Below are 27500 nucleotides of genomic sequence, written 5' to 3' on the forward strand. Positions count from 1 at the left end.
TTTGACATTGACACTTGAATACAGAAAAAAACAATTTCTGTAAGCATGTAGGTTATTAAACTTACGTTTGTCTGAAATGAGCAGAACAACTGGCAGAGGAAGGGACATTGGCTGGCGAGGATTAGGACCCGTCGTTCGATATAAGTGCATTCTGTGTCGTCGTCTTCAAGAATCACATCTTTCTTCAGGCATTTCATCGCGTAATACTCGCTCTTTCCTTTCAGCTCTACGAGCATAACCTAAACGTTCTATCCTGTTGACTCTCCTCTCCTGAGCATATAGAAATCACCGAAATGTGGCAACTATCTCTTGCACCACCACGACATTCTTAGTGTTTTTCCGCAAAAGAAGATCCATATCTTTGGACTCACCGAAGTGATGCCATTTTTCACCAATCGTAGTCTACATTTAAGTACGTGTCTTTATTGAAAATTAGCGTACATTCTCTTCTCATTCATTTATTCTCACATTATTCGTTTCAAGGCGCTAAAATTGTTTCACTGAATTGACGTGTAACTGATCGACCCGGCTGTGTTGTCATTGGTTACACACCCAACAGAAATTAAAGGCATCTTCCCGCGAATCTGAGGTGATATTGATTTTCAATGGTCAAAGACTATACGGGATCGTAGATTGCAGAAACGGGTGGGATCCCGCTCATTTCTCCGTACTCGCCGTAAAAACGGCCCGAAAGATGCAACTTCGAGCGTTCCGGGGTGCTACTTCCTACAACGAGTTCTATTGGAGCACGCCAGCCTCATGTACGCGCCGCATCTTCAGGGCCGTTTTTTACGGCGATTAGGAAGAAATGAACGGAGTCACCCTCTTCCCCACAATCTACGACCCCGTATAGGCACAACCCACCTGGCACCCGAACCACCCCGGATTTGTGTGGTGATGACTTTAATCCAGATTAATCACAGATAGTTGATGCTGTGATATTTTGGTATTTCTTTACTGATTCACTGATGAAAGAGAATAGATGAAATGCTATTTTGAAAGTAGAATGACACTACTTCGACTTAACTAGAAATTAAAAGACTGGCAACAAACAGAAACCAATATAAAAATATCTCCAGAATTTTTCCCACCTTTCCAAAACTGCCTTTACCGAGGACTTTCATCAAATGAAAATGCTGCAATCCAAACTTCTTCACGGGACCATCACCGCCCGTCCAAATATTGTTCATGTACCTGAAAAAGTGGCCTCCCGAAAATGCTACCGTAAAAGCTTCCTCGAAACGTACTCGTCATGCTCAGCATGGTTCTCCATGCTGTACTGCTGTGTTTTGAAGAAGTTCCTCAACTTATTCGGTAGACTGCCATTTGATGGGGGTTTCGAGTCGCCGTTTCCAATATGGAGGGCACCAATATTTGGTGGACAACTGAAACCGCAGCAAAACGGGAACTTTTCGAACGATTCGCGGTGTAACGACGGAAGTTACCTCGAACTTGCTGCTGTGCCTCGCTTAATCTCGTACAGTGCCTCAGATAATTGCTTCTGATTCACTCCGCATAGGTTAGACATCAACTTTTCGCATTTGTGATGACAATTAACACCACATACTGAAATAGCGAGAATTTCTAGTAATTCCAGGGAGACATAATTTTTTAGTGCTTTCATATGAATGTTGACTAAAGAGGGAAAGGTACAGAAATTTGATACTATTTCCCAACAAAGTTTGCAGTCTGAAAGTTCTAGAGAACGCTAAAGTCCAAATCCACAAAAGTATGACGCTCACAATATAATGAAAAGAAAAGCTTCTACATTCGTATGTGACAAATATTAGACACGCTCTGAAGGGAAAAAATATCAAACATGATGAACCAGATCACCAAAACAAAAAAGAAAACCGTAGAATTTGTAAAACATCCCGGAAAACAGAGGAAATCTCCAAAAATATGATGTGATGTCTACGTCTGATGGGTTCGTCGATGGCAACGAGAAAAAACAAAGTTTTTGAGTATGAAGAAATCGGCTTAGTAAGATTAAGGGAGCTTTGAGCTGAGTTAAGTGGTCAGAAAATAGAAAACAGTGATTTGTAGCGCAGATTTTTTGCGGAACTACTTCGATGGATTGGAATGCAGAAGATGAAAAAGGGGAATTGAAAAAGAGAACAGTAAGCAGATAAAATCGTATCTTTGTTAGAAAGTTCCAAGAAAAGAAAAATTAAAAAAAGGTAATACCTTCACATCTCAATCCTTGCTTGAACAATCCATAAAGCATCGATCCACAATGATCGCAGAATGTTGGACTTTTGTAGTTATAAGTCCTGAATCGATGCGGAATGTCCACTTTGAATCGCTCTTTCAGCGCCTGAACGAAGCTCGAGCTTTTCTGGCGGTTACGTAGGGGAACGTGTCTCAGTTACATCAATGAGCACGCAATTGCGTGAATATTTTCCAAACAATTAAAGCCGCAAAAATATGTTCTTGCAGCATGCCTACATGAATTGTATTTGCTACGGTTAGTTTACGACAGGAAAGCTATAAAATCACCCAGAACAGAGAGAAAATTATTAACCTACATCGTCGAGCTAAAAACCACGTTTCAAAGAAATCGCCTTTCCACGAAACGTAGGAATTTTCTCACAACAAAGCAGCGTGTAAAGGTTACAACATTTAGTTGATGCAGCGACTTTTTTGCTTTCTTCATGACAATGGTCAAATGGCAAAGATAGTCACCTATAATTTTCTCAAAAAGATTAAACATAACGCGATAGAGAGGGAGAGAGAGAGCCGCTCTTGCAAATTCCACTCAGAATGAAAAAAAAACACAGAAAATGAAATGAGAATTATCCGAATGTTTTTTGGATTTCTCAAATTTTCTTTTCTCAGACGTGACCGATAAACACAAATTCAGAGCGCCATTTACAAGTGTCATCCCTTTAGAACTATTAAACCATTCAGAAATGATTAGCGTTGATAAGCGACCGGTCAACTTCTTTTTTTCAATTAAGAGGATTGTGAACTCAACAAAACAATGTTATCCTCCACAGTGTCACTGTTCTATTGTCAAGCAGAATGAGGAAACGAAGTCTGGTGTGCCTGATTGCGAGTTTTTCTTGAGCGGATGAAAATACTTTATTTACTCGTTCATTTTGCCAAGCTGCATGCATCATTTTGCCAAGCTCGATGCACCATGGCGTTCCTTTCAGGGTTACCCTTTAGTGAATATGTAAGTTAGCGCACAGTTGCTCTGCGGACGAATGGTCCTAGGTTGGATACATAGGTATCCAACAAAATTTGCCTCTGGATAAGTGCATTACGTTGCGGAAAAAATCCAGTTGTTTTAGCATTAGAAATGCTCCTCTAAATCGCTCGACTCTTCAACAAACAGTGTTGGGGTCAACAAAATGAGCCAAATAATATTGGACAAAATCACTGGAAAAAGAAGTCGTTTCCTTCATATTTTTCCTCCAGAATCCACCAATGTTAGCGGAAAAAGTAAGTGTTCTCCATACTAGTTATTTGTTAATGCGTCCTTCGGTTTTACTAAGTTATAAAACCCTAGCTCAGAATTCTGTCACACCATGATTCTCAAGGTGAAAGGTTTAAAGAAAAAAAAACACAAATATCCTAACAATTTCTCAGGTACAATCCTCATCTTAACTTGATTTTTAAACTAAATGCACAACTGCAGATGTTTTAGTGAACAAGTAAGTAAACGCCATCGCTTTCCGCATAACTGTTGTAAATCGCTTGATGAGTCATTTTTATCTCCGCTTACTCTAAGGTATAAAACAGAGTTAATTCTAGGTGCAAGACAGATCTCCTATCAAAATAATCTAACCTGGTGCAGTTTTTCTAATGAAATGGTTGATTTCTATTAAAGTTGGAGTAGTTTTTAATCGAATAAATGTTGCTTTACGTTTCCTCTTCGATGCGAAAGGTGCATCGCAGCGTCACAATCGTTAGAAGAAAAAAGAAGAGAGCTCACTATAGTCTCCTTCGTGTTCTTAGCCGATCCTGGACAATGCATGATAATCTTCTCGTGACATTTCTTGTGCACAGCTGTAGAACATAACTGACATTGGTATCCTTGTTTGTTAAGTCCCCTAAAATCCCATAAGTGCGTCGAAATGTTCAGGATTTAGGGTCGGTTTTATTGAACATAAAGACCTTACCACATAAAATCAGAACATAACGAACAGAATGTCGGTTGTCGGAAGAACGTCGCGACAAATTGATGTCCACGTATCTCATGAACTCGAGCATGTTTGATTGCACCTAGATGAAGCAGTAAATTTCGGTTTTCTGCCCTAGAATTCATGGAAATTATATTGACGTGGGTTTACATTCCACCCTAAATAGTTTACGGTAGTGAAAAAACATCAGGTTTTTCATCAGGAGCAAGAACATTATGGAAAATAGCTGTGTATAAAACGAACTTTTGGGAAATTTTGAAGATTAAGTACATTAATTGTTCATTTAGAATGTTAGTAGTCGACCATATTTCTCAGAAACAACAAAATATCGGATGAATCTGCTCTATACATAGAGTGGTGCATCAGTGATCGCCCAATAAAATGTTATATATAACTTCTTTTATACAAAATTTTAAATCTTCCAATAATTGTTAGCCCCTCATAAAAAATGGCTTGCAGTTTTCTCCAAGATAAAAACAGAAGAATATGGAAATAATCTAAAGGAAAACAATAAATAAAAAGGATAAAGTCACTGGCGTATCAATCCACTTGGGATGCTCCAACACGTTTTACTGGAAGTCATAATCGTTGAGGTTTTTGAACGCGTGTTGGCCTATACAATGACTTGCGGGGACCAGCCGATGATCAAGTTAGTGTTTTTATCCTCCCAGACAAGTCTGGTACCAATTTATCGACCCCGGAGGGATGAAAGTCTTGGTTTGCACTGGGGCGGTTTTGAGCCCTCGACCTTCGGCTACAGTGGACTTCTAACCGACTGGGCCATACCCACCCCGACAATAAATAATGTCTCGCGAAATTTCAAATTTTCCCAAATAGAATCATAAGTGAAAAGCTATGAATTACAGTTGTTTCTTAGAACTATAGCTTTTAGATATCTGCTCCATAAAGGATGTGTCCGAAAAATTAATTCCTTTTCAGGCGATTGTACTTTTTCAGACAAATATGTATAGTACACTTAAATTTGAAAACATTTGCATGAATGTAAAGTTATTCGTTATTACCCAAAACGCACTTGTTTGTGAGATGGGTTTGACTACGCATCATGCGAATTTGTGTCCTTTTGCCAGGGCGGACACAATGAGCACTCGAGAGCATCTTACGAGAAAACTCCACATTCAAATTCGTTTTTTGAACCTATTGCAAAGTTTCATGTCTATTGGGTTAAGACGATAACTTGAAACAAAATTTGACGCTAGTTAACTCTTTGCATACCCTACATAATTTGACACTTTTGATATCTCAGTTAATAGGGTCATTTAGCATCATTAGCAGCGAAGAATAATATGGAATAAAGACGAAAAAAGTGTCGAAAAAAACATCATTTGAAGCGGTGACAAGGAGAAGATGTAAAAGAATGCAGTGAAATTAATACCTCGTCGTCGCTGCAATCCAGGGCCGGACGTCGATCGAGTGGCCATCGCTGTGTCCTCTACTGGATTGTCGTCTTCATCTAAACGTAAACAACTAAAGGATCTATGACGTATCTGAATTTTTGCAAAGAGCAGAATACCCTCAGTAAAGCTCAGAATTGTTACTGAACTTTTTTGTACACACTTTCCCGGACAAACTCTGTTTTTCTTAAGAATGACGTACGTTTGTAGTTGCAATTTTAGAACAAAACAACTTTCAAAAAGTGTTGGGCTTACATTTTTGAAATTTAAAGAAGAAAAGACACTAAGGTATAGAAATACAACAAATAAGGCAAGGAAAAGTTAAATGAAAAACTAAGCACTAGTGGTGGAAATGTTTTTGGGAATGTCTCAAAGTACGACTGACCGTACAAGTAGCATCCCACAGTAAATAGTTTTAATATTTTATAAGATTTAAATGAATTCCAACGTAATAGTAATAACAACAATGATAGTAACTTTTCCTGCATTCCTAACGAGTAATTTTTGAAAACGGCACCCAAATAAAGATCTTTAGTAAAACTTGTGTAGTTTGAAACCACGACACCAATCAAACTCCAAAACCGGAGCGAACTCCGATCAAAGTTCACCAAAATTGAATGCTTTTCATCACTATTTGAACGAGTGAAACCAACTTGCTTCGAAAAAGAATTGATGTGAGTAGATAGAATCCACGGAAATTTCTGCTGATTTCATCATGCTGAAGCTAAGTTCTCTTCAAGAAAAATCGGAATTGAACGAACGGCGTCCGTACGCGGGGAACATGCCGCGAACTTCGTTCTCAATTTTTTTTGCGATGCCTAGAGATGATTTTTATGCGTGAGAAATCCCAAGTGATTTGAAGTGTCACGGATCGTTGATGCTTGCAAAATGTGAGCACACGTGCAAATTCCGAGACAGAACGTAGGAATTCGACATTTGGTGAATGCGTCTTAAAGTTGATGTGCTCCTAAGAATGGAGAAAATTTGACAAGGTTAGAAAAAGTCAGGAAGGGTACAGCTTTGAGGGATGAAGTCACTACATAGCTTTTGGAAGGTTGCTCACTCTTCCGCGTTCAGGTTTTTTGCTTGGAAGATACGTAGTTCGGATGAAATCGAATAGAACTTTACGGGGTATAGATTAATCGAAACGCTTTCGTCAATCGCATGACGATTAGCGAACGTCAAAAAGGACAGCGGAAGAGACTAGGGTTGAATCGCTGCGACAGAAGCGTGGTCGGATTGCTGAAGAACTTTCAATCGTTCTGATTTTGTTTCGGTTGTTATTCAAATTGTCTGTCTTCCATAGAATAATTGATTGATAATAATTCCAAGACATTCATTTCTATTTTTAGGTAACCCTTACTTGTTTTTTTTTTTTTTTTTTTTATTTTTAAAAAATTCATTTAAAAAAAAATTTTAAAAATTACAATTAACGCAATCCCACAAGAGATTTTAAAAAACTTTTTTTTAAAATAAAATCTTCATACGAACCTACTGTCTACACATGTACAAGATATTTATCACAGTATATTTATAAAAAAAATTTTTGTAAAATCTCACAGTATATAAAAAACTGTATTTGTAATTATTTATGTTATTTATATTATATACATTGTATTTATTTTTATTTTTATTTATATTTGCTCAAAAAAATCAATGAAAAACTAAATAGCTTCATTTATAAGCCGTCTATTTAATGCTGCCTTTCTGCTAAATTCTTCTCCATTGTCTTTTTTCCATTTCCGAAAAGGTGTATTCTTCCAAATCCTAAATTTCTGCAAGTGCTGCAACGGTGCTCTATGTAGTCCTTTATAACCCGCTTCGTTACTGAACTCTCACCCATAAACTGGAACCGATTACACGGATTTTGGAAATAAGGAATGCTTATGCCTGCCACCCAGAATGAGTTTATATTTATATTGCAGAAATTAAATCATTTTCATTTATACATCTATTTGAAGTTGATTTAAACTGATTCTTTTTGAGAAAAGTGGGTAGGAAATTTCCAGCCATTAGTATTTTGGACCTTTCACTGAGAAGAAACTTGATAAACTTGATGTTCCCAAAAAAAAAAAAAAACCATTGGGGTTTTCTAGGATTGCAAGTTTTATTAGCACGTCTTGAGCACGTTACAAATAGCATGAAATTAAAGGGAGAACGAGAGCACGGCATGTTTAGTTGACGAAAAGTGGTTGAGTAGGGGGCGAGGATGTGTGCGGTGGAATTCCATTAGAATGTCTCCGATTATGTTTTCGAGGGAAGGAGGCCCGCGCTTGTGTGTGTGCGTAGGTAGAGAAGTTCTCCGCCGCCGATGCCGCTCCTGCCGTCGCTGCCGCCACCGCCACTCCTCGGATGCAACCCCCTCAGGCCATATCGCGCGAAGACTCGAATGTGCGTAAGCGTTAAGCACTTCAAGCACTTCGTCCCAACTTCTTGTTCCCCTTTGATCCCCATAAATAGATTGCATGCGTAGGCGTAGTCGCGATTAACTTGTTGCAATCGCTTACAACGTGACGAAACCTCACTTTGAAGCCATATCAAACTAACCTAATTCTGTTATTTGGTTTTCCCTAGAATATTACTTGCCTTCGTGAAATGTTCCTTTTCGGAAGATCTAATTGTCTCCCAAATAATTCCGTCCTTTATTTTTTGCACCGTAGATCGGTAAAGTAAACAAGTGAAGCAAATATCTTGAGTTTTTTTTTATAAGTTTAGCTAAACTTACAAATTCTATTGAATTAGTTCTCAGCATCTTTCTAGCATCATTAGAATAGCTCACTCAATCAACACAAAGAGATTTAAATGAAATTTATAGGGAAGGCTTCAATCTATCCAATTTGAACCAACATGTGACCGCACGTTTTTTTTTTCTGAAAGAAAAGCTCACAATATGTCATCCAACCGGGCCGCCTATAGAATTGTCGAAAGCGAGAAAGAGAGTGGAGAGCGTAATGCAAATCAAGTTATCCTTCAACGCAAAGCCTATTTCTCCATAAAGTCCCCTATTAGATCACCGAAGATACAGTACATATGTTCTCTAATAAAGAAAGCTCTGCCCCGTTCACACTTTACAATGTTCCTACTCTTACCAGCAATATTTGTATCGTAAGTAACGGAAATATGCAGATTCAGTACTAATTTTTGAACGAAATCACCAAAACGCTTGGAACACGCAACTTAGGGGTGTATGTTGCAGATTTTTCTTTCTTTCTCAGCTGTTTGTATTGAAGCGCACTCGAGAAGGAGTTAACATCCATGACACATCCTCAAAAGAAATCCAAATCCTAGCATGCCAGCATTCACCTACTGAAGGCTGAAGATCCTCCAACGTAGAATTATACTAGAAGTGTGGAGCAGGAAATTCTCCATTTCGAATTTACAGGGTAAGCACAGACGAAGGTAATAGAATCAAGAACACTTTGGGAATCTTCTGTCGTTAGACAACGGAAACTGTACAGAAGTGTTGTTAAGAGACAAATCGCATCTTAAAAAATTCTTAGACCGAAAAAGAGTTTTATCCGTTATTTTCAACATTAACATGTCTGTGGCGAATTATTACGCAAAGCCATTAGATCCTTGAGGAACATTTCCCCGCAATCTCGCTATTCCCCCGTTCTTTCCCACCCCAAACTTAGGAAACACGACAAAGCAGCGTTCGCTAAAAAGCCTTCCAATCCACGGAAATTAGGATAATTTGGAAAATTGTCAACTGCGATTAGTGAAAATTTGTCAGCGTGTAATTGCCGAACTAGACTGCCAAAGAAAATTTAGAAAGACAAAAATAAAATACTTCATGAAGCGCTGGCAAAAAAATACACGTTAGAGAAAACATAAAAACAAACAACCACACCATCTTCATCTATTTTGTGCCTTCGAAAATTAGCACGGACTTTGCTGAACTCAGAAACGCGTTAGAAGGACAAGAATATAGCTGCATCAATACTTCCATTTATAGTAGAATAAGGGCAGTTTCGGTAAAGAATCAGCAGAGGTTTTTCTTTGTTATGACACTTCCACATGATCCTAGGACGAGAATCCTGGGAAAATTTCAAAAGTTCATTCCAGTCCATTCTAATCCACCCTACCGCGAATAGTAGCATGTAACCTTTAGCACTGAGATAGAGGTGACATCGCAGCTAAAGAGCAGTGTTATTTTTTGCGAAAATCTTTACTACCGGAACGAAGAAAACAAATAACAGAACCGATAGTATGTCATTGTTTTTCTACTAGCATTGCACTCATTGCAGAAATTGTTACAATGATGGCGAAATGGGGACCCTAACAGTGTATGGGCTATTAGGGCTGGATCTGCTTGATTACCAATTCATTGCAAAAGAAAAATTCTCAAGAGAATCCTAAATTCGCCAAGCACTTAAAAGAAGCGTAGATGTGGAGGAGGTTGTGAAAATTGAACGGATACTACTATACACTATCTACAAAACGTACCTAATTACGAAAATAGATAAAAGAACACAAAATAGCAGTATCCTAGTAGAAAGTTTAAGGAAATAGGTCAAAGAAACGCATGTCTTCGACTTTTGCTCAGAATCCATGGTTTCCAATAATTCCTAGAAACATTGGATCATCTTTTTCCGCGTACTCTCTCTCCAGCGGATGTCTGCAAGTTTTCGTCTTTGATAAATTGCTCCAGCCCAGTTGCGCTAATTTTTTTTTATGCTACGTGTGTTACCGCCGCATTTACGGCAAACAGCTATCGACATTTCATGCGTAGTGGACCCGCCTGCGACATTCAGTAGAAAAACAAGAAAGAAATGGTTATTGCTGCTCTCAAATTGCTGGAAATTTTTGCATAGAGGACAAAGGTCGTCTACCAACATTTCATTCTCATTTCATTTCACTTTATTTACTGAATGCTTGCAAGGGATAGTTTTTGCAAGTAAACATAAGGTTTACCGTTCTTTTTCGAGGATATTAGCGGGATTTCTTAGATAGCCCCTTTACCTTTCGAGTTCCTAGAGGTATTAAACTTCCGAAAGCACACTATTGTAATCCGGCTTGCGGTTTTCAAGGTCACCACATCTTGGTGCAAAGGTTTTCATGGATTTGGGCGCTAGAACGGTGTTTCCTGTTTCCCATTCTCCGAATCTGATAGCCATCAGACATGAGAAATAAGAGTCACAAATTTTTGGTAAGGTCACACCAAAACATTTCACATACATGCCATAATTCTACGTGTTCTTGATCCTATTTATGACAGTTTTCTCGGAGAAAACTACTCTGTGACTCGAAGAATTCTGCCTAACACGTTAATTTACAAAATGGGATTTCTTCCAAGAAGAAATAGAGGACTTTCTCTAGAATCCACGACAACATACATAACGGTCACAGGTGTTTGGATGAATTCACTGAGTCCTCAAACAGTTCATTTCTCGAGCTATCCGAATTTCGAATTCAAGTCGGAAACTTTTTAATACTTCTGCATGTAAATAATAACACTTTTGAAACGAATCAAAGATGCTCGAAAGAAGCGAGTGTTTGGTCTTTGTATTCTGACGGTTTGGGGAAAAGAATTTTCAAAGAGAAAAATCCAGCTCAGAAAACGAAAAAAAAGAGAAAAACCCAGCTAAAAAACAAGAATTGGAAACAAAAAACTGGTGAAGAAAATTTTTATGAATGCAAAATTCGCAAAGCTAAGTCCATCCATGATTTCTATGAACAAAAATTGCACAGTCATCTACACAATAATTTAGTGGGAATTTTCCAGATAAGAGGCCTATCTCGAGTATTTTGGAAGGGAATACCCGAAATAGGCTCCATCCTAAATTACGACAAAAGTGGACGAAGCTGAAGGAAATTTGAAGAACTCTTAATTAGCATGCACTAGGAACCAACTTGAAGAAAATAATCACCGAAAAAACTACTTTTTATCAAGACGCTCGAAAGGTTGTACTCAAATTAGTTTTCCACTACCTTACATAATTTGTTGGATGGAATTAGCGACGAGCAACGAAACACGAGGAACATACCGATTCTCTTCGAAGAACCTGACATGTTGTTGACTGGTGTTCAATCGATGCAGTACAGAAGCCTGGAGATGTCAAATGAATGAAAAGGCGCGAGCACGACCAAAAACTTAATGGCCGCAGATGACGACTTTGGCGCCTTCGGCAATCCGTGAAAGAAGCACAGGAGGACGAATGATCACTGGATACAACATTATGGAAAGGAAAAACCAAGAAGATTGTAGTTAATAGAGGAATCAATAGTTTTTGCCGAAAAGAAGAAAGAGGAATGAATCTTTGCGGTATGAGCGCGGCAAGCCAATAGGAAACTTGAAGCGGCTGTTAAGAACCCTCTCATGAATTCGGAAGGAGAAAGCCCTGTTCTACTAAGCAAAAAAAAAAGAGAAAACGGATCTTCCCATGCAGAAATCAAAGATCGTTGGAAAGTTCAAGGGATCGAGATGTAATATCTTGAAATTTTATTAAGAGGATCTTTTTTTGCCTTACGCGAACACGTTGGCTTCACTGCTAGTGAGATGATTCTATGTGGCTCGCACACAAAGAAGAAATTCGGGGTCATGGACGAAAAAACAGGTTTGCAGAAACGAACGCAATCAATAATTTACTTTACAATGTTCGCTCAAGACTTTCGTTTACAAAATTCAACGGTGAAGTTCAGTTTTAGTGGTGAAATTTTGGCTGAACGTTGGAATTTTTGGTTAAACAAGGACGAGAATAAATTTTTGGACGCATAGCCATCGCCGCCGAATATGAATGCGTGAAAATATGGTGGCCATTGCATTGTTCTGTCCCAAAGACTCAAGAGAGAAGATTGCACAAGCGAATAATATTCTTCAAGTGAGCCAAGTTGAAGAAAGACAAAAAAAAACTCAAAATCAGGAACAGCGGATTCAGAATGAGTGAAAATTGCGCTTAAAGCGCATGTTTAAATGCTATAGATGTGTTTCAAAAAGAATTTCTGTCTTCTATGGAATTAACTGGGAAAGAATCCCGAATGATGTGTCTTTCTTCGGTGATGGGGTAAGGAATGTTTGGCGCATGCGCGCATTTCGCTCGTTCTTGTTTTCAAAACATTAGCACATTACATACGTACATAGTCATGCAACTGAAGCAATGTCGGGAAAGGCGGTTTTTCCACGGAAACAACGCCCTATATCTAGTTTTCAACCTTATTTCCCTCATTCATTTAATCGATCCTACTCAATGGCATTACTTTCTCATGGAATTTTCTCTCATCATTAGGGTCGCTTGCATAGCGCAGAGTACCCTAAGAGAAAATGGAGTCGTATTTAGCATTTCGCTGAAAATCTATCCTCTGTCTATTTTGTAAACTTCTGATATCTATTTCAAATTATTTGTCACTGGTATCTATTTCTTACATTTCAGTAATTCTCTAACCTCCTACCTATGTATTACGATTTGAACTTCTTTAAAAGGTTCCATTCTAGAGAAAAAAAAAACAGAATATCATTTCCTTAAGGTAGAAGGAGTGAAGTGGGTTTTTGAAGCGAGTTGTTGGTGGTGTATGTAATTAGCAAGCACTACAACTGAACTTCCAGAAAACTCAGCGTTTGCAAGCGTTCACTGCAAGGAATGTTTGGCAAAATCCGGCACAAGAATCAATTTCCATTTCATCGCTTCTTCTTAGTTGATATTTCGCTTTTCTATTGCCAAAAAATTGGATGGGCTGAGTAATTCATAAGTTGTGAGCTAAATGATTGACCCGTCGCTTTTACAGATATAAATCTACTACATAATTATTTCAAAACGTTAATGACCCCTCCACTTCTCTTGAATTTGAAATGAGCAACAATCGCATTAGCGGTGCGATACATTGAATTGATAAATACATGAAGAATGTTCTTAATAGGGGTGCTCAACTGTGATGAATCAATTTTCGTTTCTTCCTGTAGAAACCGCAAAGGATTTTTTTCACGTCAGTCGTCAGTTAGACTCAAAGAAATTTCTACCGTAACCCTTAGTTAGTTTATAGGGATTAGCTTAAAGATCTAAGTAACGGTTCGCTCGAAGACTGTGAAAGACGTTTTTAAGTAGAAAGTTTTTTTTTCTCGGTGGAAATTGTGTTTGGACCTCAGCGGCGCCTAGCTGCGTACAAAATGGCAGAGATCATATAAAATGAAGCGATTACGATTAACTGAGGTGTCCGAGGGCGAGTAAGATTCCTGTGGCTGAATGAAAGAAAAGCGCTCGGTTCGCTATCATGCAAATAAAAGATTCTTGTTAGGATTTGAGGATGGAGAGAGTGATAGAACACGCTTTCCATTATCGAACCATTATCGTGGTGTTAGGGCGACAGGAAAAGAAACAAAATAGAATTGACATGCGTAGTGTCCGCTGGCTGGAAAACAGCCGAAGTCAGCGTTGACACAGCTCCTAAATGCTGCGAGTGGGATGGCGGACGCCGGAGCGTGGAGGTGGGTCAGATGACCAAGTTGAGAATGTCGCGAAAGAACATTAGAGGACAAAGGGAAGACGAGAACCGCCAGTGTGTTACATCGTGAAATAATGCGCCAGCAGACAATTGTGGAGTAGATTTCGATACGCAGTGACAATGCTGCCCGGACTCGCTGTAAAACTCATGGGAAACGAGGAAGCCCAACTGGTCGTATGACCATACGCAGATCATTTCGTGTTGTACGATCATCCGGACTACTATCAGATGCGTTGGACGCTTCATGTCGAGAATCGCGATAATGCTACTTCAAATAGCGTTACTGGTTCTGTCGAGGGTTTCCGAAGAACGAGTCTCACCTAATTCAAGGTGAATTTGTTTAAACGATGTCTTAACTGCGGACAGAAACGAGTTCATTCTGAACGAGACAAAAAACTGTTAATCTTTCTTTTTTTTTGGTTTATGACATAAAATTCCATGAAGAAGAGAACTGTTTTTAGATTATAAGACCTATTTGTACATTCGAATCAGCATGAACAAGGCATGCGTAGAGAATGTGATCGAAGAAAGCATGCAGAACACGAAAACGGTTTGTGAAGAGTCAGTTCCTTGCAGCAAATCTGCCGTCCAAATGGCGGAAGTTTCCGAAAATACACCGCATACTTGTATCGTTAGTGATATCTCGTTTTAAACTCTGCGGAAAACCCACATATATACAGCATTTTGCGCTAAAAACAAGCCAAATAACAAAATAAGACCGGGAGGAAACTTTCACGAAATTCCAACAAAATTCTAGCAAGAGAAGGTCTTTAAAAGTGTCACTACTTTTGGGAAAAAAGTGGAATAAACTCACCGTGCAAATCTTAGCTTCCTATGCTTGTAACTTTGATACAAAAAATTGACCTTTTGTACTATGCATCTCCTTAAAGTTTTTAAAATTCTCTTCTGAAAACGACTTAGTCATCTCCTCAGTTTCTATCAATAAATTCAATGAAATCAATAATGGATTTGGTAACAACTTTCTAGGGGCGAGACCACTACGAATCACTCTACAGTAACTGAGCTAAGAGAACGTAAAGCTGTGATCCTCATCACGTCTTTAATTTACTTTATTACATATTCAGATTTATATCGCAAAGATCAACATTAGATTTGATCCGTTTAACTTTTCTGCCGAAGATTTTCAATAATTTATGCAGTCTTTTTCTCAAAGAAAGAAGGTGAATAAAAAAATGAAAACGAAAATAAAATAACAAAAGTGAACACAGCAAACATGTATGTGAAATAACTGTGTTTCAATTGTATCAACGAAGTCTGCTATGTGCCATACTCGAAAGTACTGGATTTAGGAGAAGTTGGAGGAGGCATGAGGTTCGCAAAATGTTGGCAGCGAGTAGGGTCCCAACGTTCACAGGCAACGAACGGCCATTGGATTTCAAGTACTTAGTTTTGTAGTAGTATAGTAGTATTTCCTAACACTTGGACATCGCTGTATGCTCAAGGATATTCAGTGGAATACTAAACATTGCAGTACTTTCGTAATTCCTCTGGCAAATAGCCTCAGCTCCATCGGTAGCAAAAATCTTTTCTTTAAAGTATCAGCAGCAAAAGGAAAATTATCTATCTAGCTTCTCCGTACATCCATAGGTGCACAAAAGAAGAATGCAAGGAGGTGAACAGTGAGGAAAGCGAAGGGAATTCTCGCTGGTCACCAATTTACGCTGCATTGAAGATCAAAGACTCAAAAGCGAACAGGGACAAATTGTGTACCACTTCCTTAATCTAGATAACTAAATAAATCAGTCTGACACACATATCATTGACATGGTCTACAGAACTGGATTGGAAATTTCCAGTTTTTATAGGAGCGAATAGAACCAACTGTTAAGTGAGATCGCTTGGTACAAGAAGACTTCTAGTGTTTGTACGAGTTTCCACCGAGGTTTCATCCAGAGAGGGTAAGTTCAAAGAATATTAGAAAAGAAAAGAGACTCGAAGGGAGAAGCGGTTCTCTTCTGTGAGAAAAAGATCATGGAGTAAAGTATTTTTGAATATTGAAGTTGCTTTAAGATAACCCCGTCGCATAAAATCCATTTGGTATTCAATCTTTGAAACGTTCTCTTTATTTTTCAGGTCTAAGTACTCAGGTATGTATTCTCAATGGTTTTTCTAAATAATAAATCAGCATAGAATTCGTGGAAATGTTTGGGAACGATACTGTGCATTTAATCACGGGGAGTGATATCCATTCTTTCATTCCATCAATGGAAGAGTTACTGATGATCTCATAGACTAAAACCTCATGTTTTGGATTTTTAACAAAAACGACTCCAAAAGATTTAAGAAATAGATGCTGTGGTCAGAAATGAGAAAAATGGTAACAAAACAGGATATACCAAGGATGTTCGTAATACGTATGATAAACGTCACCTTTTATTTCGTTTACTTTCGTTCTAAAATTCTTCAGAAGTATGATAAACAGCGAAACAAAGCAGAGGGGTGGAAGATTGTTGAATATACTCCATGAAAGAGCTTAGTGGACTCAGGCAAGTGGCCATATGTGCTATAGAGCGGGTGTAAATCATACTGTAGTTGCTCTATACATCCATTGTTTATTCGGTAGCGAATAGGCCTCGTAGAGAGGAGGCACGTACGGAGGCACTCATTATACGAGATCTTCACGTGGTCCTCACAACATTATTTACTAGTTATGTACTGGACAAGTAGGTGGTTAAGCAATTCGACGACGTACCAGCTTGTTTTAGATGTCGTGTCTGTGCGAGTATTCGCCCAACAGGCTTCGTGTTAATCCAGATATGGGTGATTGAATCGCTCTTGCACTTGGAAACGATATCCTGAAAATATTTACGAATCTTCGAGATACACAATCTCTTATGACCTTTTCAAGATTCGCTTTAGGGTAAAAATATCGAATGTCAGCGGACGCTTCGAGATGTGCTGCAAAAAGGTTTCAGACAACGACAAAATTCTTGAAAATTACCGGTAAAAGTTGAAGTTAGCAGGTGAAATTGGTGTAGTGGTTAGGAGTAAATCAAGTAACACTCCACTCCAACTATGATTTGTTTCCTGGCTCGACTCACTCCGACAACATTAGCCGACGTCGATTATCGCTGGGTCATCTACGATAAGGCAAATGTGCTTAGTTTCTCGCGATAACAGCAATTCTACCGGAGACGACGAACTAAAATGGTTCATCCTACGAAGAAAAATATGTGCATTTCGCTGCAATGATTCAACTGAAATAGCGGTGCCATATGGACGAACGATGTGGAACCGTAATCGCCTTCTTTTTCTCAAATTTCGTCTCCGATAATTATAGGCGGGAATGCCTGCATTTTTATGTGCAGCTGTTTATTTTACAGAAGATAAGACAGTTTCTTTTTTCTGACCAGGACGAATCGAGGCTGAGGCAGGCATCAGATCATCTTCCATCGGAGACATCGCAATCTTTACCGAACCCACTCAACGTCTACTGTAGCAGCAGATTTGGAATACTTCTATGAACGTCAATATTACTTCGTTTAAAGCAGGCATTTCAACTCCTATCACACTAAAAATTCACGTCAAGAGTTCCCTTACCGAATGGTGTTGACATTCTAATATGTAATTTACGTACAAAATTCAGATACGTAGATTAGGGCAGTTCCGTATGCTTAGCTAGGAAAAGGTGTAAAATCCAGCCGGCCACAACCAACCGCAGCATCAAGAATCTATGTGACGGGCTAATTTTAGACATACTAGCGCTCATGAAAGGCTCTTTTTCACCTTTCGACTCCTAATATGTTTAAGTCAGAAGCTCTACTAACATCTACTCAAATTTTATATTTAGCTAGAGTTAATAGAATACTGAATTTCATGGAGGAAATGTTATATTCGGAATTTGCACATGTACACCAACTAGTGCTCAAAAAATTATTGGGTTGTCCAACCGATGTTTTTCATTGTACAAAAACATCGTGCACTTTTAGAAGAGAAAATGGAAATTTCTACTTCCAAAAATTGAACGACGAATTTTGGAGATTGGTTTCCTAATTTTATAAATGGACTTATTCGTGCACGGGAGATGCATTATGCTTCCGCAGAGATCTTCGCCCAAAATCCGAAATACAAGAGTACAGAAACAAAGGATTGATGATATACATTACTGAGTTTAAACAGCATGCATGAAGAGACTGATGAAGAAACAAATTATTTAAAAAGTTCAATCGTTTATTGTGAGGTCTTCATTCTTTCACTTGTCTTTTCGCTAAATTCAGCCGTGAGCTTACAAACCGCGAATTACCGCCCACACAATCGAAATAAATGGTTTACCATAAACAGGAAATCTTCGTAATTTTTCATTTGAGGAATGCTTTTTAAATGTACAACGATATGGATCTTCGAGTCAGTTTTGAATCTTCTGATACTTCCAGGATTTCCCGTCCTATACAATCACTCAACAACTGTCATTCAAATCTTGGTTTAAAAAACTGTAGTTAGCACATACTCGTGGTGATTAGTAGCAATAACTTATAAAACAATCCAAGTTACAGGGCAATTGTTTTGCAAAGATGAGAATTCAGAAATCACGAGATAGGACCAATTCTAGTTCTCAAGGATTTTCCCTCATTCAATCAAAGATCATATTTTCATTTCTGACCTTTTCAGATTCCTCAAAGTTGGATTGGTATGCAAAGTTCCGGCTAACTTTTGACCTCGGGACCTTCGTTAGAATTCAAACTCATATTTTCACAAGCTACCCAGGAGTTCGTTGATTGCTTGATGTGCTGCAGTCGTTGGTTCAGCAATGAAGCAACCGAAGCGAGCGAATCAAATCATATTTTCAGAGGGGCTGCCCAGTTTCTATGGACTTGCTGACACAAGTAAATATTTGAATTCATTGCACAAACAGCTAACGTAGCTTTGATTTGCGTCAGACACACATGACTGGTAGGATTTTCTGATACAGCTGACAACTGTCGGCGTAGATCATCGAAAATAGCTTAAAGTGAACGCAGTTCTCCTGAAAACTAGACCTAGTCGACAAATCTAACCAGTTGGTAGAAAGAGAAGCAAAATAGAAGCGATAGCTGAGGTGAAATAGAAAAAATTTGTCGGAAATGCACAACGATGCAAAACTGTTGGAGGAAAACGTAGCTTAACTTTTCCAATTTTTTCTCATAAAAACGGTCTCCTTGACGGATGGATATCCAACTAAAGAACGTTTCCTGGATGTTCCTTATTCTGGAGACCATGTACCAAAAGCATAAAAACTTTGATTTGATGCTTCACACAACGTGAGACCATTAAAATGAGGATGAGGGAGAAGTTGTACATGCAGAAACCACTACTCCCGAGTAATCCTTTGCTAGCTAGTACCCACTTATGTGTCAGTTTAGTCCAGGTTTAGCAGAGTAAACCTGAGAGGTTTATCCGATACACCATTTTAAAGTCTTTTTACAAAGATAACAAGAAAAAACCGAAAACATGTTGTATAAATTTTGCTTATTTTCAAATTAGTTGAGCAAACAAATCCTCATAAAGGATAACAGAAAAGAATACATGATTCGGGCACAGTGAAAATAAAATTTCAGTGCACTCTTCCGTGACAGCGGAGGGACTCTCGACTAACTTTCAAAACTGCGCGTTTGGAACTTCGAAACTATTCCGAACTCCGTTGAAGGAAGTAGTCAGACGATGTTTTGATCTCCATCCAAGTAGTAAATTGGTAACCCAGTAAACGCTTTAATCTTCATCGTTCCGGATGGAGAAGCAGTATGTTTCCTGGTTTCATTACTTATATAAATATGCGGAAAGATCTCCGTCTTGCGAATTTAGTTGGCGAAGAATCATGAATCAAATCCTATAAAAAATAAGCGATGTTCCTTCATCGAAACACTATTTGTATTTTTTTCTTAATCTTAAAAGTCTGGAGAATCTTAAAAGAAGGAGAACGCCACTCTTTTTCTGAGATTTGTAGATGAGGAAGGGGATGTATTAGTATTTAAGAACGGATCTGCATGAAGTGGAACAGCGCCAAGAAGGGAACCGTAAGAACTCGAGAAGCACTTCATGCAGCCCAAAAGTAGGAAGTCGCTTGTTTGAGACAGTCTTCTTTAATTGTCGCAGCACCAACTTGTAAGGATTCCCCCAGCAAATCGAAATCAATAAACTTGAGTCAGAAATAATAGAAGTCAAAAGGTGGGGGTTCGGGAGAAAAATCTACTAAAAATTCAGCTAAAGGTATGTAGCTGGAATTGTTTGAAATCGACTGGTACCACATATGCCTTAGATAATCCTTTGAGCCTATGAAAAACCTTCCTCATTAAGCAGCAACGGGTTACTCACCAAGAACACGTTTCCAGCGGAAGGCATGAGAGAAAGGAAAATACAATTCACTTCCTCTTGTATACAGACAAACACAATGCATTAAATAAATTGGGCTAAAAACAAATGCACTGTCAGAAGATGACGTGATGACGGCAATAAACCCGTCCAGTCCGCGTAGACGACGACTCCTACGACAAAGATCCGCCGAAGACACTGTGAACAGTTCTTCCAAAAGGAGAAACGTTGAGCAATCGGTGCTATTCTCGAAAGTAGGAATTGGCGTCATGAATTTGAATTCGCCAAAAAGTTGATCAGATATTTGTAGAAAGTGAATGTTTTGAAGTGTAACTCCGTAGAAAAATCTACAAATGTTCGAGGGAACGAATGAATTAAGGAGTGGGCAAGGAGTAAAACCTGAGTGCTACGTGAAAACTAAAGAATTACGTTGGAATAAGGATTTTTCTGGGTTCCTATGAGTTATAAAATATTAGACTGCGGAAAAAGTACGTTAGCCCTGAGCAAGTGTTAAATGGATTACACGACGCAAGCAATTATTCACACCAACGCTCACGCGACGTTTACCTCAATACAATTTTATGATCGGCTAAATATAGTAGGTTGGAGTAGCAATGACTTAAGCGTCTTATTATAGCTGGAATTACTTTATTAATTACTGGAAGAGAAAGAAAGGAAGAAAAAAAAACAAGCTCAACCAAGTATGTTCTATGCAGTTGAAAGCAAGTTTATGTGGAATTGATACATGTTTATTGTGTTTATTTAAAAAAAAAATCCATGAGAATCCTACGAAGAGCGGGACGTTTTCCAGGTCAGAGTCTAAAGTCAGGCTAAGAAGCTTAGTTTTCAGATCTTATAGATTTGTATTCTCTCTACAAAAACTGAAAGCACTTACTTTGACCTCATATTTTCCACATATGTTCCAAAATGGGGAAAATTCACGTTTCGTCAACTTATATTGCAGTGAACATTGTATGTTAACAGTTTGGGAGCTATTTGCCCTCGCCTCGTCAGAGATGAGAAGAAGAGCCACTATCTGGTGGGTAAATAAAGCATTTTAAAGTCCTGTTAAGCAAACCACGACGAAGAAATTTTTTCTTGAATCCAAAAGTAGGTAAAACTTCGTATTTAGCTGATTAAGGAAACTCTTACGATGGTTCTTTGCCGTCTTTGCAGTTATGTCTCATTTAGACGATCTAATGACAAGTATGGGTGAAAGTATGGTTTGATTCATTCCATGGAACAATGACTGATACCCTATGAGTGTACACTAACGTCACATAACATCTGGCAACCAAAACGAACGCAATCGCGTAAAATGGGTCACCGATCGACAAAGAGAACGCCATTGCAGATGTCTGCAAATAAAATGCGATGAGCTGTGAAAATATCGCCGAGAAGCTTGCCCAGTCCACAAAGCTAACAGAAGCAAACGTAGAGAGAGTGAAAATTTTCACCTAACTAGACTGAAGCACCGATCGATGAACGTTATCAGAGGGAGGCAACGATTTTTTTCTGGATAAGCAGGCAGGTGCACAGCGCTGATTTCAGCCGTACAAGCCTTAATAAGTGCGAGAAGTTCTGTTACCGCGTATATTTATCAATAAGTAGATTTAAACTTAACTAAGATGAGGCAGATTTCTGACGAAAGTTTTCATCGCAAACTCAAATTTCACATATTAAATGGATCACACATGATCCAAGATAGTGGAGATGAATAATTAGATCTTGTGATCACATTATCACAAAATCTAATTATTTATCTCCATTATCATTTACTTATTTATTACAAGATCACCAGCAATGCATAAACCAACATCAAATCACCCAGTTCAGCTTCTATGAGTGCTCGGAAGCGTTCAAGAATTTCGCAAAATGAGGGAAAACGATTGGAAAAGAGTCGAGCTAAAATCTCTCACCACAATGAAAATCCGCAAGTATTTAACAGTAGTTTCCCCAAAGAAGCATCGTGATACTACTAACTCGTAGCTAAATAAGAACGTAAATTATTTCCATAAACAACAATTAAGTGAGTCACTTTGAGGCATTTATTGCTACTCTTACAAAGCTCCAAGCTGAATACTCTAAAAAAGCAGAAACACAGACATTATTTTTTTCTTAGCAGTTAGAATTCATAAGTGATACTCTGTGTTGGTGAATTCCTCAAGAAAAAGTACGTTTTCAGTGAATCACGTATTTGACATAGTATAGGTAAAGCCGGGATGGGCGTAGTCTAGCGGTTAGAGGCTCCCCTTCCTGTACGATCGATCAGAGGTTCGATTCCGCCCTAGTGCTCACGAAGCCCTTCATCCCTCCGGGTCCAATAAATTGGGACCAGACTTGTCTGGGAGGATAAAAACACTGACTTGACACATCGGCTAGCCACCGCAAGTCATTGTATAGGCCAGTTACACGTTCGTAAACCTCAAATGATTCTGGATTGTAATCAACGTGGTGACGCATCCAGAGCGGATTGATTAACGCCAGACACTTTGCACTCTACACTTTATAGGTAAAACCAAATTATAACATAGCCAAAATCGAATTATTATTCAGTCATATACGAGGTAGTTACAGGTAGCCGCAGTCATTGTAGAATTTTCCCCCTTATGGTGCAATATTGCGTGAGTGAGTACACACAAAGTTGAACAGGTTCTAGCAACATTTCGTAGTGAGTGGACACGATTTTTCCATGACTGCGCAAGTATAGAACTGTTCTTTTGTCACTGAGTGTTGTTCCTTGCGAACCATGGAATGTGAGCTAAGATCGCCGGACTAACACAGATACGTGAAAATGGAGCGCTTAGCGAATACCGAAGGATTCCGGACGAACTGTAGATGGCAGGATCAAAACAACCTTGACTGTGCTGCAATCGCACAAGCGATTGTGTTCGCGGTGTGACCCTCTTTGGCGCAAACAAAGTTGCGGGGGATCCCACAGCACTACTCTCAGCACAACCGTTTATACTATCGCACCACTGGACCTCTTTATTACGACGTATTTGAAGAGCGGGCAGAAGGCTCTTTCCGTAAACTACTGGGAGTTTTTTGTCTCAGAAATTTCGCGAAATCCAAAGAGGATTTAGATAAATTGTATTTGCCTACCTTGAAAACTTTCATTTATGTCAGATGAATCACCGTCATCAAAATCAACGTCAGAAGAACATTTAGAGTGTAGTTTGGAAATTCGTGGAGACAATTCGTGCACCGAATGTGGTATGAGACCGCAATCGTCATCCATTCTCCTTTTAACAACTGATTGCCTCACAACGTAAATACGTCACAGAACAAGTTCGTCACCCGAATTGGCCAAAGTCAGCAATGTATTTGATTTCTGCCCTTGCACATCGCTTATTCACCGAAAAGATATTCATATTTGCAAATTTTTGTTATTTGCAAAGCAAAGAAAAAAACAATACCTCGTAGAGCTTGACAAATTCATACAAAAGGAAAATGAGTACTGTTCGTTGTGATCAGAAAAATATTTAGTGTTAGTAGCAAATTTTGCAGATGTCCACCAACGATCAAAACATCAAAACGTCATTGGACGATGATGTAAAACAGTGGCGAAACATGGAGCAACAACGAGGAAATCCAGGCGAAACTCAACAAAGCCAAAAGTGCAATTCTTTAAGATTGATAGCTTTGAAGAACTTTTTTTTCCGAAAAGTGGCACAACAGACGAAAAAAAACTTGTAAACCCCAAAAGAGAAGGAACGCTCACCTCTAACCGCATTGTAGCTTCGACAACCGGTGTGTTGTTGAACATCAGCACAATTTGAAGTATTCGTCCTTCAGTAACGGCAGTATCCCAGCACTTTTCCCATTCTGGATAGATAGTTTTTTTCTTTTGCACAAGACGAGATTCACCTGAAAGAAATGTTCTTGGATATGAATAGAAATAAAGAAAACTTTTCAAGTTCAAAGTTTTCGATTTACATAGGTTTGATTCGAATCAGAAATCCCATTTCCCTGTTATTTTTGATACAAACTTTTGTCGCAGGGAAAACTTGGAAAACTTTCTAGCGTCGTTCTTGAGAGCTCACATCAAGAACGGGATTTGAAATGTTATAACACTAGAAATACTAGAGGTTCTGATTGCATTAGAACTCCAGAGGACGTTATAAAATGCTATTTGTTAGTTTGCGAATTTCCCATTGTTTTTCGTTTTCGACCCCAAACAGTTACTTGCGTCAAAAGCAACGAAATGCTGACATCCAGTCCATCTTCGTTAATTTTTTTAAAATAATCCTCAAATAACTGTCGAAACGAAAGTTGTCCCTCACACATTGGTGGTTAAAGTGTTTAGGCTTTGGGAAAATCTTCCGAAATCTCAAACCTAATGTAGCTCCCTACCCAAAAAAAAACCTTTGCGATGAGTAGCAATGATAGAACTTTCCAGGCCAACCCCATATAAAAACAATTCCTTGGAAAAGGGATATGGTAATCGCATCACGAATATCCCGTCCAGAATGCTTTGAAAAAAGTTTTTTCACTTGTGAAGATAATCGTAAGCAAATGTTCTTAAGCACACAAATTCAATTCTCTCGTTTCGTAGTTTTAAAAAATAGACATAGTTTTCAAAAAGAATTTAATTTACTTATAATCATCACATATTTTGAAATTTTTTTCTAATTTTGAAAAAAACAGCTCTTCCGGTTGTTTTCGGAAATTTGTCAATTCCAAAAAAAAGAAGGGAAAGGGGAAAAAAGAAGTAGCTAGTCCGGAAGAAGAAATAGAGGTACAGCGTCCCTCCCATTTTACGGTCAGGTTCTTCAAATTTTTTCACTTGGTGATTGAGTTTTTTCCCCTATATCACCCAAAAAATCTACTCACATCTAGTATAGACTTCATAGAATAAACAGTTACTTGAACGATCAACTAATCGCTTGTTAACTTGAACACGAATCTAGGAACCGAAACTATTTCTATGCCTAGCACTTGCGTGGGTGGTTAAATCTGTACTAATTCTGCGCTGTAATCACGGCGGAAATTGCTTCGTGTTCGTGGTTTCTTCCCAACTGTATCAGAATCAACTGTATCAGTACTGTCTTCCAAACTAGTTTCTTGACTTTTGCGTCCGACAGTTTGTGTTCAGCGCAAGATGTTCTGCTCAGAACTATTTCTATACTTAGCATCCTTTTGCATCGACAAGGTCTTCATAATCGTACGGATATGTAGCCCGAACCCTAGTTCTCACAATGTACGTCAACTGGATCTCAAAAACCCTTGAGAAGCTTTTCGCATTTATTCTACAGAATTTCATATGCACACGGTTAATCTGTTGCTTACCAGAGTGGATTAAGTTGCTTCGGCTTTGGCTTATCGACCATCATTTACAGTTTATGTACCAATCAGATCGATAAAAATATTGACCTGGAGATCGTGGAATAGTGGCTTAGTAGGATAGAAACGTAGTTTATAAGTATCACTGTTAAAACTCGTAACATTCTCCTCTCGAAATTCTGAGTTATCAGGAAGATTCAGAGCCTTCAGCCAGCAACTCATCTGCGAAAAGAGATCCTACAAAATGACTACCACACAAAATAAGAAAAATCCTAGCAACACTGCGTTTAAGCATGCTATGAACGGGCTACTAGAAGATAGCATTTCTCTAGCATGAAACCTGTCCTAATTTTGTGATAAAGCGAGTAAATCATTCTGTCGGAAATGTTTTTGAAACTCTAATCCAGTGTGAGCATCCAACACGCTAATGAACAATAGAACATTGCACTGTAGATTTTCTCCCCGCTTTGCAGCCATGGAACTATGTGCACGCAGAAGAAGCTGCGTTCCTCTTTCAAGAAACGAAACCCCGAGCACAAACAAATGGCGAAAATATGCGCAACAGATGATGGCTACCGTTCTGCGTAGGCGTCGTACTGTAACTGTACACAACGGCACTACCAAACATTCCCTCGTCAACAACCGTATGCACATATCACAGGATTTCCTATATTATAGGAAATAGTAGGCAGTTAGAGCTGATTATGGGCACTTTGGGAGGCAACGATTTAGAGAATTTATGGAGAGACTTCCAGAGGGACAATATCCAGAAACTAACGGGGATCTCCATTATGAAGTTTTTGTGAACAAATCGTTCGGCACAAAAAACATTGTTATTTATTGATTGATTTATTTGCCCGAAGATGTTTTATTTACCATGGCGCACAAGACTGAGAATGCTGCAAAATTTCACTTTATAAAAAAAGGTTCTTAGTTCATACACTTGTGATCTGGAAGATAAATACTTAAAGAAAAATAAAATAAACGGGAAAAGAAACGTTGTGATTACTTCCAATTGAAAATTCGGAAAAAATTGATTGACCAGAAAGTGAAAGTATGTACAGGCAATAAACAATGATAATGCTCGAAATCCTCTTTTTAAATCAGTTCCGGGTCGTCAAACCAAACCTCACAGAATCTATGCACCCCTGTCGTCTTACGAAAAAAGAAATTTTCGGATCACGTGTGTTCAACTGCGCTATGGAAAATAACACTTGTAAGGAGCTACTTAAAATTTCTGAGCACCTTGCGAAACCGTGTCTGAAACGACTGCCTTAATAAATAACGTCCTATGACCAAATCAAACATCAAATCAATTTTTCAACCCATCACAGGATATCAAATCATTTTTTCTTCCATCTATGGAATGGAGTTACTAAAATATATCTTCTCAACCATTCTTCCTCTTTCTTTTCTTTTCCAAAACGAACATTAGTCATAGTGGCATGTGTTTTGAGAACGGAACTAAACGGAGAACAATCACGACAAAGAAATACTCATTGCACTTTAAAATAATGTGCAGAATGGTCAGCGTTGATATATGAGTAATTGCCAATGAACGCGAAACGGGGCATGAGTTTCTTCGAATCAAGCAGAAATCACAGAGAACTTTACACAAAATTCACCATATCACAAAACAAAACAACATCCCAGTAGAATGACTAACACGAAACGGTGTGCACTTGGGGGAACAGATCTCGTAAACCGTATTCCTTCTATCCCCAACGCCACCAACAAGCCTAGATCGGTCTCCGCTGTCAAATAATGATGTTTGGAAATTGTGTCCTGACTCGGATATAATATATGTAGTTCCCTTTTTCTGGCACAGCACTAGTGTGTACAAAAAAATATTTTTGGCAGTTTTATGGTGACATAGCTCCAAACAGTATTATCTAGACTAATTACCATAGCA

General features: G+C 38.6%; 1 protein-coding gene across 2 annotated transcripts in view; it reads right to left on the reverse strand.

The window, feature by feature from the left end:
• Positions 1-27500, reverse strand: part of RB195_002427 (uncharacterized protein) — a gene marked incomplete at both ends in the record, with an annotated part of 69415 nt that overhangs the window by 2191 nt on the left and 39724 nt on the right. For both annotated transcript variants that reach the window (XM_064199685.1, XM_013446257.2), the window contains 10 exons: positions 66-239; positions 1092-1194; positions 1248-1385; positions 1446-1566; positions 2188-2317; positions 3941-4058; positions 4128-4230; positions 5542-5619; positions 16710-16812; positions 24027-24172. In XM_064199685.1, coding sequence (XP_064055566.1) covers positions 66-239; positions 1092-1194; positions 1248-1385; positions 1446-1566; positions 2188-2317; positions 3941-4058; positions 4128-4230; positions 5542-5619; positions 16710-16812; positions 24027-24172 — 1214 coding nt within the window. The remainder of the gene's footprint in view (positions 1-65; positions 240-1091; positions 1195-1247; positions 1386-1445; positions 1567-2187; positions 2318-3940; positions 4059-4127; positions 4231-5541; positions 5620-16709; positions 16813-24026; positions 24173-27500) is intronic.

This window comes from Necator americanus, chromosome IV (assembly GCF_031761385.1).
Source record: "Necator americanus strain Aroian chromosome IV, whole genome shotgun sequence".
In the NCBI taxonomy this organism is placed as follows: Eukaryota; Metazoa; Nematoda; class Chromadorea; order Rhabditida; family Ancylostomatidae; genus Necator; species Necator americanus.